The following is a 21659-nucleotide window of genomic DNA, read 5'->3' on the forward strand; positions in this document are numbered from 1 at the left end:
TTCAGAATCCACCTTTCCCTTCTTTATGAAAATGGAAACATTTGCCCGTCCTGTCTTTTAGGATCTTTCTGTTCTCTGTGATTTCTAGATGATACTAACAGTGGCTACACTATTACTTTCTTCACTAAATATCCCAATATGTAATTCATCTGGATGTGAATAGTCAAACTCACTAAAGAGATTGAGTGTTTTTCTGCTATCTCCTCATCTAGCTTAGATTTTTGTTTTCTTTTAACCATTCTTGACAATTTGAAGAATATTCCCCTTGATGGGTAAGACAGAAACGAAAGAGCCATCTATGACTTATCTCAATCACCTGTTAATCTTGTATTCCCTTTTCCAGGAGGTGAGCTTATTTCTTCCATATCTCATTCTGAACATGACTAAAAACATCAATTTTATTATCTTATGTGTGAATCACCAACTTTGACTCAATTAGGTTTTAGCTTTTCTGTCCTAATTATTATAGTTTTGTGTCAAGTTTAAAAATTCTTTCCATCTTCTGCATATGACCACTTTAAAAATTAAGCTAATTCAAGGGCATCTCATAGGAATAGTATGAAAGTTAAAAGGGAAAATAGGCTTTGAGCTTTTAACACAGTCTTGGTACATGAAAAGGCTCCATAAATATTAGTGTTAATGTTTGAGGCCCCTCATTTTCTCCATTCATTATTGGATCTAAACTTTTAATTTTAAGCTCTACTATCACTCAATCTGTATTTCTCTTTAGCATGCAAGCTTCAGAACCACTACTCTGAACTAATTGACATCTTCTATCCTTAAGCTAAGGAGTTTGACTGACACTCTCTGGTCATTACAACAAACACTTTGTGTTTCCTTTCCTTCACAGCACCAAGTTGTTTTGAGACAATCACACTAAGACGAAAGAAGCAGTTCTTGTTTTCTTTTTCTGAAAGGTGAAATTGTCATCGAGGCAAGGCAGGAGTTCACCAAACCATCATCATTAGAAAACAGCTGCCTAAATAATAGACATCTCTCTCTCTCTCTCATACTGTTAATGAAAATTTCATTGAGCCTCATAGTCTAAAGAAAGTTATTATACCTTACATAATTCAGTTCTTGCAATCAACTTGTGAGGTAGCTATCATTATCCCCACTTTATAGGCAATCAACCAGAGCTAAGAGAGATTCAGAAATGTATTCAGGGTGATGCAATTGGTGAGATTTTTAACTGTGACTCAAACTAAGGATACAAACTGGAAAGTTGTTTTTATGCCAGATACTATTGAAGTATGAACTGTATCTTCTATCCAGCCAGGTGGTTTCTGTAGGATGCTCATTTCTATCAAGATTATTCCACCTGTATTACTAATAACCTGACAGATCACTTCTACAAGAAATACTGCCTGTATCATCTTACATCCTATTCCAAAGGCCTTCAACATTTATTCATTAAAAAAAAAACCAACTTTTTTTTGGCCGGGTGCAGTGGCTCAGGCCTGTAATCCCAGCACTTTAGGAGGCTGAGGCAGGAGGACTGCTTGAGTACAGCAGTTTGAGACCAGCCTGGCCAATATGGCAAAACCCCATCTCTACTAATAAACAAACAAAAAAACCAGAAAAATTGGCCAGGTGTGGTGGTGTGTGCATGTAGTCCCAGCTACTCAGGAGGCTGAGGCAGGATAATCAGTTGAACCTAGGAGTCAGAGGCTGTAGTGAGCCAAGATCTAGCCACTGCACTGTGCTCCAGCCTGGGCGACAGAGCAAGACTCTGTCTCAATAAATAGATAAATAAAGAAATATATTTTTTAAATTACCTACTATGTATCAGATATCATGGAATCCCAGAATTTCACAATGGTGTGTGTCATTTTTCACAAACAAGTCTACATTTCTCAGCCTCCATTTATTCTTTTCAATCTGTCCACAATCCATCCACTTCTAAGTACAAGGCACTGTGCTAGGTGTTGCAGTAGATGCAAAGATAAGGGCTGTATAGTCCCTGTCTCAAGGGAGCTCCCAACCAAACGGAGAGAAAACCTAGAAGTGATTCAAATACAAGGTGAGCTAAGATGAATGTCTTCCTTAGGAAGCAGAAAGTCATATTAGAAAGAATAACAGAAGGAGATGGGTCTTGAATGCATAGGATTTGGGTGTCAATAATTCAAGTACAAGGTAAGCTAAGATGAATGTCTTCTTTAAGAGGTACAAAGTCATATTAGAAAGAATATCAGAGCCAGATGCGATAGCTTATTCCTGTAATCCCAGGACTTTGGGAGGCTGAGGCGGGTGGATCACAAGGTCAGGAGGTTGAGACCAGCCTGGCCAAGATGGTGAAACCCCATCTCTATTAAAAATACAAAAATTAGATGTGTGTGGTGGCAGGTGCCTGTAATTCCAGTTTACTCAGGAGGCTGAGGCAGAAGAACTGCTTGAACCTGGGCGATGGCGGTTGCAGTGAGCCAAGATCACGCCACTGCACTCTAGCCTGGGTGACAGAGCAAGACTCCATCTCAAAAAAGAAAAGAAAAGAAAAGAAAAGAAAAGAAAAGAAAAGAAAAGAAAAGAAAAGAAAAGAAAAGAAAAGAAAAGAAAAGAAAAGAAAAGAGAACAAACATCAGAAAGAGCTGGAGATGGGTCTTGAATGTGTTGGATTTGGGTGTGGAGAGATGATACAGGACATGTGCCGAGAGAGCAGGAACAAAAGGAAGGAGGAGGAGAGGCAGCATGGGTGGCCCCAGGCGACGGCACTAGCCTATCTTGCTGAAGCTCGGGCTGCATGGAGGCTGGAATGAGGGATAAACTAGAAAGGCTGCTTGGGGCCCTGCAGTGGAAGCCCCAATGCCTCGCTAAACATGTATACATTATTCAGTTTGGAAAGGGGGCCACTAGAGGTCTCAGAGATCAGGTGTATCTTGATCCAAATTCTGTTTGTGAACAGTCACGAGGTGGCCTTGGGTAGGCTGACTTTGTGAGGGTCGGAGTAGAAGCAGAGAGCTCAGTGGCAAACTCTTTCCTTGCAGTCTTCATTAGCTACATTTTAATTTGTTTCAGGAGCTCATATGGGGCCCAGATGACCAAATTCTGCTCTTTGATGCTGTGTGGTCATCCTCCTTCCTCTCCCAGTCCTGGACTTTAATGGAGGGAAGGGTGTGCTTGATTTCCTACTCAGGTGTTTTAAGTCAGTAAAGATCCATTTGGGTTTCTTCTTTTCACTGTTTCCCCACGTGAATCAGCAGCAGAGGTGATCAGCTGAACCTTGATCAGATGAATGCTGTCGGGAGTGTACCATCCAGGAAGATCATTTATGGAAGGTTAGGGGAAGAATTATGTCAGGCCAGCATGGCAGCCACTGAACACTGTTCAGTGGGGAGTCTCAACCACAGGCTCTGTCCTTGCCTTGGATCTGATGGACGCAGTGACTTCTTTTTAATGTTCCAGTTAGAATGGACTTCTGCTCCTTCTTAGAACTTTTATATTTACCAGTGCTGGCAAATCTTCATACTTTTTCAAACTGCTCCAGTGAAACAACTTCTCTGTGTCATTCTTCAACTCTTCAAGCTCTAATAATAGCATAAATTCCCCTTTACCTTACGAGAATTTCATTCTAGATTCCTCCAGCACTCCTTTTACCCATAGTTTCTAAGGACAAATTATCTTTCCTGTCTTAGGTTGGAGGGTAGGGAGATGTGCATCTTTCAGTCCTTCAGCTCAACCTTTTCATCTTTTCCTCCATTTTTTTTTTTTTTAAATGGAGTCTCACTCTGTTGCCCAGGCTGAAGTATGGAGTGCAGTGGCATGATCTCAGCTCATTGCAACCTTCACCTCCTGGGTTCAAGCGATTCTCCTGCCTCAGCCTCCCAGGTAGCTGGGATTACAAGCGCCCACCATCACACCTGGCTAATTTTTGTATTTTTAGTAGTAGAAGCATGGGGTTTCACCATGTTGGCCAGGCTGGTCTCGAACTCCTGACCTCAGGTGATCCGCTCATCTCAGCCTCCCAAAGTGCTGGGATTATAGCCCCTAAAATTTTTGATCAGCTGGTATTTATAGCCAACTCACATTACTGGTGATTCTTCAGAGGAAACATACTAACGATCCCCTTACCCTCGACCTACTGCCCATTAAATCTAGTGTTATTCTTATCTATATAAACTGAAAGGATCAGTTTGGGGGAAGTTGCTTCTTCGTGTTTCCCAGCAACACAAACTTTCCACAATGGGCTCATACATACTGGCCAATTTAGAAATAGAGGGTTAGAGGCAGTGAGGGCAAAAGCTCAGAGGAGTTTTTTACTCTGTAGAGGAACTTCTGGCCATTAAGCTGGATGAACCAAAAGAAAAATCTTTGCAATGCCTCTGAAATAGACATGTTAGGAGAAGCTGCTGATCCACAGATGAAGAATGGTGATTTTTACAGATCACAAACTGAGTAGCTGGGCTGTCAGAAGATGAGCATTCCTTCAACAGATGCCAGGCAAAATGGGGCTGTCTGATTCAAGGCAGAGAGATGGGCAGAATCACCCCTCATCAGGGCTGAAGATGGGGAAAGGGGGTAGGAATGGTTGACCCATCTGCTGGCCATGTCCCCAGACTCACTTTATTATCTGACACTTCTTCATGGCCCCTGACAGGCTGTGAAGCACATACAGAGAAAGGAGACTTGTGAGTGGGGTGGAAGTGGGGAAGAAGCATGTTGGAATTTGACAGAAAAGGGGTTAAAGTTCCATTCCTTTACGCTTTTAACTTTAGAGTCCTATGAAAGTTAAGAATTAGGAAATTCTTTCATCTCCGATGCCTACAGATTTAAGTGTACAATCATAAGTCCAATCTAAGAGAGAGTTTGAAGTGCTAGGAAGTGTCTTCTCTGTAAAGCAAACTGAAATAAACGTAAAACCCAGCCAGAAGAACCAGTTCTATTTTTTTTTTTTTTTAATGCATGAAGCAGCAGGAACAGGCATCTGTCACATTCCTTAAAAAACAGGAAAAGGTGTTGTCCCCAGGGCAGAAGTGGAGAAGGCAACGAAAAATAGTGACCATTTTCTTTGGGACTCATTTCTCAGTGCTTATAGTAACTCACTACGGCAGCAAAACAGATGGCAGCAGAAGGATCAAACCAGTGACAGGACTGTGTCAATTGCTACTCACAGGGAGAAAAGAGCCCCAGTCATTCTGTTCTGCTGGTTAAGGTATATTCTCTCCATCATAGCCAGGTAGGTGCTCATGGAGCTAGGAGCTAGGTCTACTGAGCACTGGCTTCAAAGGGAACATAAGAATGGTCCAGGGGCCGGGTGCGGTGGCTCAAGCCTGTAATCCCAGCACTTTGGGAGGCCAAGGTGGGTGGATCACGAGGTCAACAGATCGAGACCATTCTGGTCAACGTGGTGAAATCCCGTCTCTACTAAAAATACAAAAAATTAGCCGGGCATGGTGGTGCGTGCCTGTAATCCCAGCTACTCAGGAGGCTGAGGTAGGAGAATCGCCTGAACCCAGGAGGCGGAGGTTGCGGTGAGCCGAGATCGCGCCATTGCACTCCAGCCTGGGTAATAACAGCGAAACTCCGTCTCAAAAAAAAAGAAAAAAGAATGGTCCAGGGTGGCTGTCATGGGCCAATTGTTTGTATCTGCCTCTTCCCCCCGCCCCACCAAATTCATATGCTGAACTCCTCATCTCCAGTGTGATAGCATTTGGAGGTGGGATGTTGGGGAGATGATTAGGTTTAGATGACGTACTGAGGGTGTGGCCCTCGTGATGGGAATAGTGACCTTATAAGAGGAGACACAAGAGAGCTTGTAGTGTCTCTCCATCATGTGAGGATACAATACATGATGGCCATCTACAATCCAGGAACCGGCCCCTTATGAGGAGACAAATCTGCTGGTGGTATGGTTTGGATACGGTATGTCTGTCCCCATCAAAACTCATGCTGAAATTTGGTCCCCAATGTGACAGTGTTGGGAGGTGGGGCCTTGTGGGAGGTGTATAGATTATGGGGGTGGATCTCTCATGAATGGCTTGGTGCTGTTCTTGAAATAGTGAGTTTCTGCTCTTGTGAAACTGGATTAGTTCTCAAAGGAATGGATTAGTTCTTGAGAGAGGGGGTTGTTATATAGCTAGGATTACCCTCAGATCTTCTCCTCTTCCCATGTGTCTGCTTCCTCTTTGACCTTCTCCACCATGTTGTGACACAAGAAAGTCCTCGTCAGAAGCCAGGGCCATGCCCTTGAACTTTGCAGCCTGCAGAACCGTGAGCTAAATAAATCTCTTTTCTTTGTAAATTACCCAGTCTTAGGTAGTCTTTTATAGCAACACAAAATGGACTAAGATGGCACCATGATCTTGGACTTATCATTCTCTAGAACTGTGAGAAGTGAATGTCTATTGTTGAAGCCAGGCAGTCAATGGTATCTTGTTATAACAACCTGAGTTGACTAAGATAATGGCTGAATTGTCCCTTGTCCTGTCCATTCCAGAACTGGATTCAGAATAACATGAGGATGAGACAATGTCAAAAGGCATCTTGGTCACAGCAATTCTTCTTTTCTCTCAATGTCACTTTCTCCCCAACTCCACCTCCCCATATGGGTAAATGTACAGTAAGAAGAATTCAATATTGAAAACTGAAACGACTAGTGAGTGAGAATAAAATTGTACAAGGAAACCATCTTAAAGAAAGTATATCCCAAATCCTGGACTAGAAAAAGGAGATTTTAAAGAAAATTATTTCAGCAAATTTGCTTACCTTTGTTTAATCGTCCCATCACAGTAAATTCAAAATATTTACTGTTGTCAGTTGAAGAGTAAAGACCGAAGATGGTGGCTGAACTTTTAGTCTGCAGCTTGAAGGTGGAAATCACATAGAGATCATTCAAGGTGGGGTCTGTCAGGACTGGCAGCAGAGCACCTGGGTTCAGCCTCTGACTGGCCGATGGGAGAAGGTCAAAGACTGGGGAGGAGGAAGAAGAAGGGGTATAAGTGAAAGATTCAACTTTGGGGAAAACTGGTTTTTTTGGGGGGGGGGTTGGGGGGCAATTTGACAGTAAGCTGCAAGTAATGTAAACTAATCTTGTAATCCCTTTTCCATACTGCCAAACTCACCAGTTCTTCCCTGTCACTTTTACAGTGGCTGGACATTTGAGCCAGAAGAAATGCAGCACAATATTCATCACTGGGTATAGCCCTCAAGAGAAGACTCAATTTGCAAACACAAAATTGGGTTTGGCTGAACAAATAGCTCTGAAAATGCCCACCAGGAAAAGCAGTAAAGGCTTAAAGTACAAGGGGGACTGGTGAAAGCATCCAAGCCATTGTTTAACTGATGTCCCCAAGCAGTGAATTTCTGTCACAGAGTCCCTTAGGCACCTCTAGGACCAGAGCCAATTGTCTTTTCCTGGTCAGTGACAAATGACAGGGAACGCAGCAGAAAACATGAATATGGTGGTAGACATGCTGGTGGAAAATGATTTGCTGCTTTTGTGAGACTTAAGTGTTCCCTTTGTGCCTTTACAATTCTCTGGCGTTTCTCTGTTTAAAAAAAAGCCCAATGTGGAAAGAAAACAAAACAAATTGATGTGGTTTCAGTTTCTTGACTGTGTCTTGACTGATAGAATTGGTCTGCAAAAATCAGAATCTGCATTTGTATTTGTATAAGTTGCTTTTGATCAAGCCAGCAGTACTTTCTCTCACGAACTTTTTATATTTATGAAAGCTATGAGAAAGTATGCCCAGAGCCATTTAAAAGGCAAAGGCCAAATTTGGGTACTAGTTAGTAGAAGTTACTTAGTATATCTATTAGCATCTGCAAATATCATTTGAACAATTCCATAGCCTACAGGAACTTCAGCATCTACAGCTGTCTCTTGAATATAGTAATTTGGTTATTAAATGGGTAATATTGACAATTCATAAAGAGTTCTTACAAATCAATAAAATAAGCATCCTAATAGAAAAATGGGCAAGGAATATAAAAGACAATTTACATAAAAAGCATTAGAATAACCATTAAGCATATAAATAAATGTTAATGTATTTATCTAATGATGCAGGAGTTCCTAACTTAAACAGTAAGATACTGTTTTTACCACTGAATTGGAAAACAAGTAAATATAACAGTGTCCAACTGTTGGTGATGGTTCAGGGAAATGGGCACTCTGTGTACCACTATGTAAGATTTACACTAGTATAAACATTTTGAAGACAGTTTAAACAATAGTATCAAAGGCCCTAAAACATATGTGCTCATTGATCTGGCAATTTTACTTATGGGAATTTAACCTAAGGAAATAATAGATAACATGGTAAATGATTTAGGTACAAGAATATTGGCCACTAGTGGTAATTCTAGAATTTCTATTTAGGAAAGAATTAGCTGAAAATATAATTAAAAGAGAGGTAAAACTGAGCTCTGTTGGCACAGTACTTTGCTATGAAAACATACACTGTCCTTAGCAGAAAAAAAAAAAAAGAAGAAGAAGGGCTTAGCAGAGATTTGAGGAGATGGTTAAAATCACCCTAAGCCATCCTGTGGCTCTTGTTCAATTAACGATTATTTACAATATCAAAACACGGGAAACAACTTAAGGGTTCTATATTACAACTCTGGCTAAATACATTTTGATTCTTCCAAAAAGCAGAATATTACCTATTTTTAAAAATGTAGCTTAATACTTATAGATATAAAAAGATGTTCATGATACATTAAGAAAAAAGAATTCTAAAACCATACGTATAACACAATTCCATTTGAAATATATATTTGCACAGAAAAAATATTTGAAATGAAAGATAATACAACAACATGTTAATAGAAGCTATCCCTGGGTTGTATAAATGTAAGTTTTAAATTTCCTCTCTTTTATTTTTTGCTTATCTAACTTTTATTTTTTCCACAATGGGCAGGTATTGTTTTTGTAATAAGAATAAAAGTTTTGAAGCAAACAGGCAAAACTCTAGTTACTCAAAAATGTCTACCCTTTTAAAAAGACAGTTTGTCTTCAAACTGGATCTATACTGTATTTTCCCCATGTACCAGAGGTCCTTACACAAGAATGAATTCACTATTGAGACGTATTGGAAAGTAGAACATCTGTTGGCTTCCTCTTAGTGCCTACATTCTTAAACCATAAATACTGTTGCCTGTTGCACTTCAAAAGGGAAATTGGATTTCTTAATTTTCAAGAGAATTGGAAACTTTGCATTTTCACTGATGAGGGCAAAGGGAAATAAAGCAACATATGACAAAGTTCCATTCAGGACAAAACATCTTGAGAAAAGAGATGTGTGTTTAAAGGATGGGAACCACCTTCAAAACAAAACTCAGAGGACTCTTGATTCTTGCTTTGACTCTGATCAGCTTCATGATGTAACTCAAGCTAAACTCGTATTTCAATCTGTGGTTGTCTGATTCATTTGCATCTCTCTCAAGAGGTAGAGATGGGATTAGTTAGTAAAGAATATAGAGAGCGTTTTGAAAAGGAAATGAGACACTACTACTTTCTATTAATGTTATTACGTTTTAGTAAAAGTGCCAGGATCAAAGCACAAACCTCTAATGTTAGAGGTGAAATTACTGCTACCAATGAGCCCAGCTACCATGGTATGTAAATTGAATATGTACTCATTTAAGATTAGTAATGCAGCTCAGAGGAAGAAGGAGATAAGCAAATTATCCTGTTAAGCCTGATAATTGCAGACTAGATAATGCAATTTAAAAAATCTATCAGAAACTTGACTTAATCAGGTCATCTACAGCAACTAAATTAACCAGGTAATTTAGGTTGTACAGGCTGAGTTCAGATCTCCATAAGATGATCAGGTATGTCTGAGAAACAAAGTAACTAAGGCACACCATGAACTTGTATGTTCAAAAGTCAAGAATGTATATAACAAGAAAAAATTATACCTATAAATTCAAACTTGCCGAATATCATCACAATAAGACTTTTGAAGTGTGGTTAAAAGCTTCCTTTCTTAGCTTCCTAGAACTATGAGGCATAGTGTATATTACAGCATTTCAAATATTTCAACACAAACTAAAAGTTAGCAGTACTGCAGTCTCTGAAACCGCAATGCTGGTTGTCTGGTCTGGAATCAAAATGAGTTATTTGGCGAAATGCAATTTAAATGCCCTCACAGGCATTCTCCGCTCTGGCTTCAAGAGAAATAACAACTTTTACTTCAGGTTGTGTGTCTCTCCCAGTTTTATTTCCATAGCCAGGAATAAATCAACCCAGGCACCAAGTTCAGACAGATGAAGCTCACCACTGACCAGTGAGGGCCAGTCATAACCCTAAGATCTTTTTTTTTTTTTTTTTTTTTCCTTATGTCTTCCTTTTGGACTTTACAAAAAAAATTCTGTGTAACTGCTTTCTACCCAATGGCTATTTTCACTCCGTTTCACCAAGGGGTTTGAGGACTGTTCAAGTATATTTTCATATTATTTAACTAAATTTTTACCCGTTTCATAGAAAAAAACCAAATTCTTTTTTTAAAAAAATTACAGATTCAGGGGGTACATGTGCAAGTTTGTTACATGGGTGTATTGCATAAGGTGGCATTTGAGTTTCTAGTAATCATCCAGTGAACGTAGGTAGTTTTCCCAACCCTCACCCCACCTTTCGGAGTCCCCAGTGTCTATCGCTTCCATCTTTATGTACCCACTGTTTAGCACCGGCTCGTGAGAAACGCTATTTGGTTTTCTGTTCCTGCCTTAATTCACTTAGGAAAATGGCCTCCAGCTGCATCCATCTTGCTGCAAAGAACGTGATTTCACTGGAAAAGCCCAGCCCTTCCTATTTATCTCAGAAATTAAGACATCAAACCAATTCCTGAAAGAAACTTTCTTTTTGGGGTTCAAGCAAAGTCAGAGCAGAAAATGCAGGTGCTAGGGCAAGTAGAGTAATTCTGCACCTTTCTCAGGGATGTCCCGAGCAGACTCTGGGCGAACGTCCCTGGCCTGTGGAAGGATTTAGGGAGCAAGGCTGACTGGGGGGACAGGCGCAGGGTGCAGGACTCGGAATTCACCCCAAGCCAGAGCCTAGCATGTTCGAGGTCTAGGGCCCCTGTAGCAAGTTTTGAAGCCAACCCCACTCTTTGCACAGTCTGAAACAATTTTGAATCCTCCAACTATTTAGGGAATTGTTCTCATCATTGGATAATCGAATTTCAGAAAATTCTAGACTAATCACTACCTGCAATCGCAATGTGCTTTGATTGGGCCCGGGAGGGACAGAGGGGCTGAGCAAGGCCTCAGGAGCAAAGGGCCAGCAGGTCCCCCCACTCGCTCCGCGGATAGGGCACCCGGTGCCCATCGCCCCCGGGCCCGACCCGAGCCCGCTTACCCTGGGGGGTGGCCTGGGCGCCGGCCGCCAGCCACGGCTGCAGGACCAGGTGCAGCAGGAGGACGGCGGCTCCGCGCGGGGCCAGCATGTTGGCTCTTCCTGCTCCCCGCGGGGCCGGGGGGGCGACGGCGGCGTTTGCCCTGCCTGGGGGTCCCCGGGCCGTGCGTTGAACCTCGGTCAGGGCCCGGGGCCGGCGCCGCAGGTGACCGGTGCGCGGCGTCCGGGCTGCCGTCGGGGGCGCGCTCGCGTCCGGGTGGAGCAGAGCAGGGGAGCTGGCGTCTGGGCTCCGCGGCGCGGCCGGGCGCTTTATGGTGCGGCCGGGCGGGGGAGGGCCGAGGCGGGGGCGGCCCCCTTGGCGGGCGGGATCCCCTGTCCCGGAGCTGGGCGGCTGAAGCAGCGGGCCGGGGCTCAGGGAGAAAGGCGCGGGTGTGAGGATGGGAAGGAGCCTGGACGGACCAGGTCCTGGGGTGGGTAGACACGGCCCGACGCGCAGGGTAGGGGTGAGGATGCTCAGTCGGGGCTGGAGAGAAAGGGGTGCTGAGCAGAGGCACTCGGGGCCACAGGGGAGAAAAAAGCAGGAGGAAAGGGGCGAGGGGGAGGAAGAAAATGACACTGACCCACCAGCTTTGGGCACTTTCAGGCCCCCACCCCTTGTGCTCCTTTTGTTTTCTAAAAAGAATATCCTTTGGATCGGCTTTGAACGCCCACCTTGGGTTCCCTTGCAAATGAATCCTGAAGCTCTCCAGGAACACTCTGCCTCCTAAAGTGGCCCAGAGAGCAACGAGTTTATTTTATTTCTTCAAGCTTTTCTTGAACACTTGAAAGTCTGGATTTTTTTTCTCTATGGTTTTGAGACACAGAGAAAGTTTGAAAGTTTTTGTGTTTTTAATGGAAATAAAACACATCTCAAGGAATCCACCCGGCCAGAGCCATTTCTAGGCTGGTGAATCCGTGCTTTATGGAGAATTTATTTTCAGTCTGGTTTCCAAACACCCTCCTGCCCACCTCCATTCCTCTGTCACCAAAGATTCCATGCGACAGTTTAAAGGTAAGGGGGGGGGGGTAGAACTTAAAAGATCCGAGGAACATAAGTAATTTGTCCTCTTCCTGGGCGAAGCCCCTGAATGATATAGATTAAGTAGAGGAAAAAATATTTCATAAACAGTGGCAAAAATTTCTCCTCTTAACAATCTTTGGATGGAGAAGATCCAGCAAAGAATTGCTATCCCTCAAATAATTCCATTTCAAAGTTTAATAAGCCACAAACTGGGAGATTAACGCACCATTTTATCTCCAAACTGTGCTAAAATAACCTGACACGAATTATCATTCCATTTACAGCTAGCGATCTGGAGATTTGTGAGCTGTCTGCAGAGCTCTCTTCTATGTAAGGTCCAATACAGGTCTATCCAGGCTTCCTTTAACGCCACGTTACACTAAAGTCACTCTTTGGAATGGGGCACTATATGTCTACACATGAGAGAGCACTGAGAGACACAGAGGATGTCTGTACATATCAACGAATGAGATGGACTAGATTTGGGAATCTTCAGATCTCCAGACTATGCTCCCAAGAGTTGCCTGGGTTTGAGGGGAATCCAAGCTCCCAACCTATGCTTCAAGCAGAACCAGTCTTGCTTTTCTATGTTTTGTACAGTAGATTTCAGAGATTAAGATTTTCTTTGAAGACAGTGTTTGGATGCTCAAAATTTTGAAAGCCACTGTTCAGTGATTCTCAGCTGATTGGGTATATCAGAATCTCCGGGGGAATTTAAATAGTGATTAGGGCCGGGCGCGGTGGCTCACGCCTGTAATCCCAGCACTTTGGGAGGCCGAGGCGGGTGGATCACAAGGTCAAGAGATCGAGACCATCCTGGTCAACATGGTGAAACCCTGTCTCTACTAAAAATACAAAAAATTAGCTGGGCATGGTGGCACGTGCCTATAATCCCAGCTACTCAGGAGGCTGAGGCAGGAGAATTGCCTGAACCCAGGAGGCGGAGGTTGTGGTGAGCCGAGATGCGCCATTGCACTCCAGCCTGGGTAACAAGAGCGAAATTCCGTCTCAAAAAAAAAAAAAAATAATAATAATAATAAAATAAATAAATAGTCATTAGGTGTCTACAGGGAACAAATGAAACCAAACATCGAAAGAATATACTATATCATACCATAGACTTCTCTGATACATAAAATAGGGTTACTCCTTAAGTGAGTCACCGAGCAAGCCTATCAGATGCCTGTGAGAGTTCTTGCGCAGTGCGCCAGACATTGTCTGCTTCCTCTCAGATCTGGTGCTTGCCTGCTGTATGCTTGTCAGCAGTCTAGGTAAAACGGGGACTAGAGAACAAGAAGAAGGTAGAAACTACAGTATTTCCCTCTCTGTGATCTGAATGGCTGCATCTTCTTTGTGACTCTTGCAGGTGAGGTCCACCAGGATTCTAGCTTCTGCCCTCTCACCACTTGTGCCCTCCAGCCATGACGTTGGAGGTCACTTCCTGCAGTTGCTAAAATATGGATTGCCTTAGTCTTTTCCTGTTTGGCATCTCAGTTCTTCTATTATATATGTAATCATTTCCCTGTATTAAATTTCTTCTATTTAAAATACCTAGAGTATTTGCTAGGAATCTCCATGGTGAGAACGATGTACCATGTGCTGCTGGACATGGATGTGTTGGAGGGCACCCTGCAGTGCCTGGAGTCTGGAGATGTGTTACCCATCAGCTGCAGGATCCCCAGCATGCTGCTGAATGATGAGGAAACTGAGAGTTGGTCATGCCAAGTGCCAGTTTTTCTTTTTATGACCGTGTGTATTTTTGTTGATGTTACCCTCTTTCTAAATTCTGCCATGTGTATCCCCAACCCTTGACTCAATGACACACCAAACACACAAGTGTTCTTGAGCATGATAGTATTTTTTTTTTCCTCATCGAAGATTCAAAACAAAAAAAAAATCTAGAAATTTTTTATTCCTAGCAAATTCCCAGTAAAATAGCTCACACAACATGATGGTTAATATTGTCAACTTGATTGGATTGACCGATACAAAGTATTGCTCCTGGGTATGTCTGTCAGGATGTTGCCAACGGAGATTAATGCCTGTCAATGGACTGGGAGAGGCAGACCTACCCTCAATCTGGGTGAGCATCATCTAGTCAGCTGCCAGTGCAGCTAGAATAAAGCAGGCAGGAGAGATGGAAGAGCAGACTTGCCGAGTCTTCTGGCCTTGATCTTTTTCTGTGCTAGATGCTTCCTGCCCTCAAACATTAGACTCCAAGTTCTTCAGCTTTAGAACTCTTGGGACTTACACCAGTGATTTGCCAGGCTCTTGGGCCTTCAGCCACAGACTAAAGACTGCACTGTCAGCAGGTTCCCTACTTTGAGGTGCTGGGACTTGGACTGGCTTCCTTTCTCTTCAGCTTGCAGATAACCTATTGTGGGACTTCATCTTGTGATCGTGAGTCAATACTCCTTAATAAACTCCTCTTCCTATCTATTCTATTAGTTCTGTCCCTCTAGAGAACCCTGACTAATACACAGATATAGGCATACAATAAATTTTGGTTGACTACTAAGTGTAATGGAAAAACAAAAGAATCAAATGAATTTCTGTTAGCCTAACAGAATTTACAATCTGGTTTTTATGCAGCCATTCACTGGGGAGTCTCAGTAAATTTTCTCTTTGTGTCCTCAGAGTCTAAAGTAAATTTGATCATAATAAAATTAATTTAATTAGCTATGAAATATATGATAAAGGAGGCAAAGGAGTTTATTTCCATGCCACTTCTTGTTAAAATATCTGTTGATGTAGTTACATTGGATTTTATTTCATTTATTTTAATAATTTATTACTTTATTTGATTTTCCCCCCCAGTATCTGACTGTAAGCTTATTAGGACTACCTCACTTATTTTTGTAACTCTAATTCCAAGTACAGTACCTAACATTTAGTAGTAAGTATATCACTGAATTGCCTTTCCTTCTCTTAATACTATAACCTAGGATAAGAGTTGTGACATGTTGACAATCCTTTAGTAGTTACAGTAGGTTACAAAAATGACCCCAATTCTTTACTGCACTATATACACATCTTTTATTATTCTGTATATGCATCTCATGGCTTGGCCATGTAACATGTTTGGCCAATAGGATTTTGGCAAAATGCCACAAGCAGAGGCTTAAAAAGTGCTTGTGTGATTGGGCTGACTTACTCCTGCACCTTTGCTTCTGCCATGATAGCATGCCTGTGCTAGCCTATTGGAGGATGAGAGACCTGCAGCAGAGTACAGTCACCCCAGGCAAAGCCAGCCAAGATCAGCTGACAGATGAATGAGTTCAGGCAAGATCAGCAGAGCTGTTTAGCTGACTCCAGATGTGTGAGCAGGACAGATTTATTTTTGTATACCATTGAGATTTGGGGGTTGTTTATTATGTAACAATATTGTAGCAATGGAGAACTGATATACTAGATCTTTTTTTCTTTTCTAATGTTGCAATACAGAGTATGACTCAATTTTCAATGTTTGACTGCTGACGGCTCTCATGCCCCACCGCTTCCCTCCCTCTCTGCTCCACATCTTGGCAAACTGATGAGAATGCCTAGGTGCTCCTTCCTTGGCACTAGCGGGAAGTTCCAACGGTATAAGCCCTAGGCCATGTACAGGAACCCTCACCACAGCCCAACTCCTAACCACAGTATGAATCCCAAAGCCATTCTCCTTTCTTGTTCTCTCTAGTTGTTTTCAGACCGGCTTGGGAGCCCATCTTACTCTCCTCCAGAATCCTTATTATGCGAGCAATAAACCTTTCAAACCCCTTTGCTGCATGTGTGATGGCATTATTGATTTTGACATCCAAACCCAATTTTGAGAGTGGGGATCTATCCTGCTCCTGTGGGTAACTATAGCACTGTTCTTCACAAGTGGGACAAATCGCCCATACTGTACATTGCTATTTGGTACAACTAAGTAGAAGTTTTATACATATGTGTTAATTGATATAGGCATGATAATGTTTCACTACTTATGTCAGATTTTCCACTTGAATTTTTGAAGAAAATAGAAATGGATTTAATTATTAGCATTAAGAGATGGATAAAGGGGCCAGGCATGGTGGCTGACATTTATAATCTCAGCACTTGGGATGCCAAGGTGGGAGACTCACTTGAGTCCAGGAGTTGGAGACCAACCTGGGCAACATAGTGAGACCTCATCTCTATAAAAATTAAAATTAAAACATTAGTCAAGCACGGTGGTGCCCACCTGTGGCCCCAGGAACTTGGGAGGCTGAGGTGAGATAATCGCTTGGGCTCAGGAGGTTGAGACTGCTGTGAGAGCCATGATCATGCCACTGCATTCCAGCCTAGCCTGGGTGATAGAGCAAGATCCTGTCTCAAAAAAAAAAAAAACCAAAAAAAAACAAGATAGTTACATTCTATTGTGTGATGACATTTATATTATAGCATTGGGAAATGTAGCCTTTCGACTCCTATTTAGTTCACTGTTAATAACAAAGGAAGGTGCCTGATTAAGTGACAGGAAAATAGCTCTTCTAAAAACTACTTAGCACAGATAAGGGCTCAGTAAATGAAGGAGGGGGCTTTGATTAGTGTGCAATTCAAAGTTGAATTTTCCCCCCAGAATTTAGAAGATATTTTGCTTTAGCAATTAGGCACTGAAGATCAGTAAAGCGAGAAAAGAAGAGTGTAAATATTTCTCGTTTTCAATCTTACCAAGGGTCTATAAAAAAATTCCTCACTAACCTCATATTTTACTAAATAATGTGTAAAATCCTTAGAAAAATAGCCAGAAATCAATTGTGAGGACATTTGCTACAATTAATTATTATGTATACAATTAATAATTGTGTATATACCAAACTTGAAGTCCAGAGAGAGTTTTTAACAACTAGGATCTCTTAAAGTAATTGCTTACCTTCATTAAACAACACATTTATCCATCCATATAGTGGTTCCTGCAATGTTTAGTGATAACAATGATTATTGTGCCAGGAATATCCCTTATTGAGTGCCAGGTGTCTAAATGTATTTGCTAAGAAAATACAATGCAGAGTGTAATGAAACAATATGACATAAAACAAACATGTAAAATACACGAAAATTGCATCGATTTGGATCCTGCCTCAGCCTCCCAAGTAGCTGAGAATTGTGGATAGTTTGATTTTATTTGGGTTGAAGTTCATCTATGGGGAAAAAAGGGGTTTGCAAATAAATGAATAGTATTACTTGAATTCCTGAGGGCATGTTTAACCTAACTAAAAGAACTGTCACATTGAAGGATCTTAGTAGTTAACTTCCAGCAGAAAAATCAGTGCTGCTAATTACAAATTACCTCTAATTAGTTCACTAAAGCTGTAGGTACAGATGAGACTACATAAGAAGTGTGTGCAAAATAAGAAAAAATGGGGATGGAGACACAGGAACACTGGGAAACACTAGTATTAAGTGCCCAGTAGAAGCAGGAGGCAGAAATAAATACCTACAGTTGTGAAAGAAAATCTGGAAAGTATGGTTTTGTGGGCTGAGCATGGTGGCTCATGCCTGTAATCCCAGCACTTTGGGAGGCCGAGATGGGTGGTTCACTTGAGGTCAGGAATGTCAGACCAGCCTGGCGAACATGGTGAAACCCCATCTCTATTAAAAATACAAAAATTAGCCCAGCATGGAGGTGGGTGCTTGTAATCCCAGCTACTTGGGAGGCTGAGGCATGAGAATTGCTTGAACTCGGGAGGTGGAGGTTGTAGTGAGCCGAGATCACACCACTGCATTCCATCCTGGGTGACAGATCAAGACTGTCTCAAAACAAACAAACAAACAAATTATGGTATGGGGGAGGCATGGTGAATATTATCGACTATTTTGACCTCTGTGGAGAGGTCAGGCCAGATAAGAGCTAAAAACTGTGCTTGGGTTTGTCAGCTTGGAAGTCACTAGTGACTGCTGAAAATAGTCTGATGGAGTGGTGTGGGTAAGAGAAGGGCAGAGTATTGCTATTTGAGGAGTGAGGATGACAGAATAGGAAGTGGAGATAGTAAGGGTAGATAAGTTGGTGGGTTTTTTAGAGACAGTGGTGGAGGTGTGGTGGGGAGGGGTGTCTTGCTGTGTTGCCCAGGCTAGTCTTAAACTCTGGGTTCAAAACATACTCCTGTCTCGGTCTCCTGTGTAGCTGGGATTGCAGGTGTGCACTACTGTGCCCTGCTAAGAATAGATTAATGTTTAAAAAGCTTGTCTGTGAAGCAGAAAGGGGACATAGAACACTAACTCTGTGGGAGAGATACGAATGCATTTGGATTTAGGTTGAATAGAGCTGCTGAGGAGGGAGAAGTTGGTATGATAGTTTAGGTTTTCATTTTCTATCTTTCCTTTTTTTTTTTTTTTTTTTTTTTTTGTTTTTTGAGACAGGGTCTCACTCTTGTCACCTAGGCTGTAGTGCAGTGGCATAATCTTGGCTCACTGCAGCCTCGACCTCCTGGGCTAACGCAATCCTCTCAACTCAGCCTACCAAGTACCTGGGAATACATGTGTCCACCAAATGCCTGGCTAATTTTTGTATTTTTTGTAGAGACAGGATTTTGCCATGTTGCCTAAGCTGATCTTGAACTCCTGGGCTCAGGCGATCCACCGGCCTTGGACTCCCAAAGTGTTGGGATTACAGGTGTGAGCCACTGTGTCCCAGTATTTTGCTTTTTTTTTTTTTTTTTTATAATTGTTTTTCATTTTACGTGTCATCGCTCCTCTAGCAATGTAAGCTTCGCAAGAATGAAGTCTGTCGGTGCAATAGACAGAAACAGAATTCCCATCTTGGGGATTTACAATTTCCTACAACATGAAGTCCATAGGGAGAGAGCTGAGGAGGTACTTTGGTGAATTAATGATGTTATGCTGGTGGACCAGTTCTTGGACTTCCCTCATGGTTGCAAAATGGCTGCTGCAGCTCTAAACATTGTCTCTTCACATGGTATCTTCCAAAAGTTGGAAACCAGGAGAGGATAGGGATTCTGCTCTTGCAGCTCTTTTTTCCAGTGAGAAAAACGTTTCCCAGAAGCACCCCAACAGACTTCTCTTCAGGTCTTACTGTCCAGAAGTAGGTCACAGACCTACCCCTTTGTTTGCCAGGAAGGTGGAAAAGTGACAATCTGGTTTTTTTCAGACTTGATTATGAGTGGTGGACTCTACCAGGAAGAAAGAGGGAGAAGGGAATGGATCATTGCCCATGTCAACATGATTGGCTGCAAGTTCTGTGTCTTCCGCTTTGTTAGTGCCTGCTGCAGTGCTAGGTGTTTACAAGTGAGACTTTGGCAAATGGACTTATTCTCCAGTGAGGTTTATAGTGTGATAAAACAAATATGTGAGGTAGAAAGGAGAAGTAATGTCCTGGTAAATCAGAACAGGAATGAGAGTGTGGAGGAAAAAATTAAAGTCTTAGGAGAAAAGTAAATGAGCAGAAAGAGAGAAAATGACTTCAATTTCAGTGGGTTTAATGTGATGAATATTCTTAATGTATTAAAAGTTCTAGACCAGGGACTAGCAACTATAGCCTATAGGCTACATGTGGCCCACTGCTTGTTTTTATAGGATCAGTGAGCTAAAAGTAATTTTTATAGTTTTAAATTATTGGAATTTAATATTTATGATGTGAAAATCATGTGAAATTCCCATTTCAAGGCTCATAATTAAAGTTTTATTGGAACACGGCAATGCTATATCCATTTTTGTGACACAATGGCAAAGTTGAGTAGCTGTGACAGAGCCCATGTGGCCTGTGGAGGTCTCAGATATTTACTCTCTGCTCCTTTACAGAAAAGGTTACTGACCCCTCTTCTAGATCATGCCTTTTCTGGCAAGCCTTATCCATTAATCTTAGACTCAATTATTAAGCAGAAGAAAACACAGGAGGAAGGAGAAGGAAATATTAGTGGATTATTTTCTTGCTGGTAGTCCCTTCCCTACTTTCCTATCGACTGCTCAGATCCAGGAGTTGAGGCGCACAGGGCATTAGAGTTACCATCTTGCCTCCTAGTACCACAAACTAAAAAATATTAAATCTGTTGTTTATCTCCTTCTTCTTTCTCAGTATAGTGTTTTCTTTCCAGCAGTATTAAAATGAGCCAGCTTCATAACAATTTCAGGAGAAGTGGGAGGGAATTGGTCACTGACTTGAAAACTGTTTACTGGAAGTGTGATTTCAATTATGGATCTAGGGAAAGGTGAACTGCAAACTTTGTTTATTATTCCATTTCAGCATTAAATTCCATTGGTATGTAGCATGTGCTTCATCACACATGTTAGTTAAAAATGACCTTCCAACCTATATAATCCTCACAACAGGATTTCCTTGTGGAGTTCTGCCATGACCTTCACCAGAAAAGTTTTTGAGTATGGGTATAATTACGAGTGAGGGGTATAATTACTATTGATTATTTTGGTTATCACATTTAGAAATTTATTAGTGGGAAAGGAAAATAGATGTAACGTTTACCCAGAAAACCAGGATAAGTAAATGTAGTCAAGGAATTTGGAATAAGAACAGAAAAGGGGGATGTGTAGAGGGTCTCAGAAGGACAGGTGAGAGGCAAGAAAGGGTCCCTCAAGGATGAAAAAGCTCATCACATCCAGGGGTTTTGAGCACTGATTGCTTGGAAGCACCTATCAGCAAGAGCTCCTCCAGAGTGAGCCCCAAGCCCCATTCATAATTTCTTCTTCTTTCCTTGATGTTCCCCACGACCACTTCCTGCAAGGTTAAGAGCTCATTTTCTGTTGCCTTTCCAGTGGGGCCAGGTGTTCCACCCACGGCAGCTCCCTGAAGTTGCTTGTGGGGTCATGGGCTTTGGGGCTAGTTCTCTGAGGGCTGCAGTGCCGTGAAAACAATCTTTCAACACTGTCTATGTACCTAACAGTTAAGCAGCTGAAATCAGAGGCTTGCACACTTCCCCTAGCAGGCTTTCTCAGGGCTTCTTCCGTGAGATTATGACTAGTTTTGCTCATCTTCTTTTGCACAACACAATGTACTTAGGCATATGTCCTAGTACTCATAGGCACGCATGCATATGCATGTTTATGTATAAGTACACATATACCCACACACCTTCTTCTTTTTCTGTGGAAGAATATGTTAAGTTTTTACTGCCTAGAAATCCACATCATAATAATCAACTTTAAATATCTCATTCAGATAGTGAGCTTTGTCTTATATTTGATCTCATCTAATCTTTACAACAATGAGGTGAGACAGGTGGATGCTATAGTTATGATTATAACCCACCAATTTTTTTGGCAGGTGCTATAGTTATAATTTCCACTGCACAGATTAGAAAACTGAATGTCAGGGGGATTGAACCACCT

The 21659-nt window shown here is 41.9% G+C and overlaps 1 protein-coding gene across 2 annotated transcripts in view; it reads right to left on the minus strand.

Annotated features, from left to right (window-relative positions):
* The window catches only part of THBS4 (thrombospondin 4), a 98105-nt gene that overhangs the window by 38529 nt on the left and 37917 nt on the right, over nucleotides 1–21659 (minus strand). The window contains exons 1-2 of one of the 2 annotated variants that reach the window (XM_003920805.3): nucleotides 11300–11588; nucleotides 6703–6906 (exon numbers count right to left, since the gene is read on the minus strand). In XM_003920805.3, coding sequence (XP_003920854.1) covers nucleotides 6703–6906; nucleotides 11300–11387 — 292 coding nt within the window. In that variant the 5' untranslated portion in view covers nucleotides 11388–11588. Of the gene's footprint in view, nucleotides 1–6702; nucleotides 6907–11299; nucleotides 11589–21659 lie in introns of those variants that run through there. The other variant, XM_074384317.1, reaches the window with a different exon arrangement.

Source organism: Saimiri boliviensis, chromosome 1, assembly GCF_048565385.1.
Source record: "Saimiri boliviensis isolate mSaiBol1 chromosome 1, mSaiBol1.pri, whole genome shotgun sequence".
Taxonomy (NCBI): Eukaryota; Metazoa; Chordata; class Mammalia; order Primates; family Cebidae; genus Saimiri; species Saimiri boliviensis.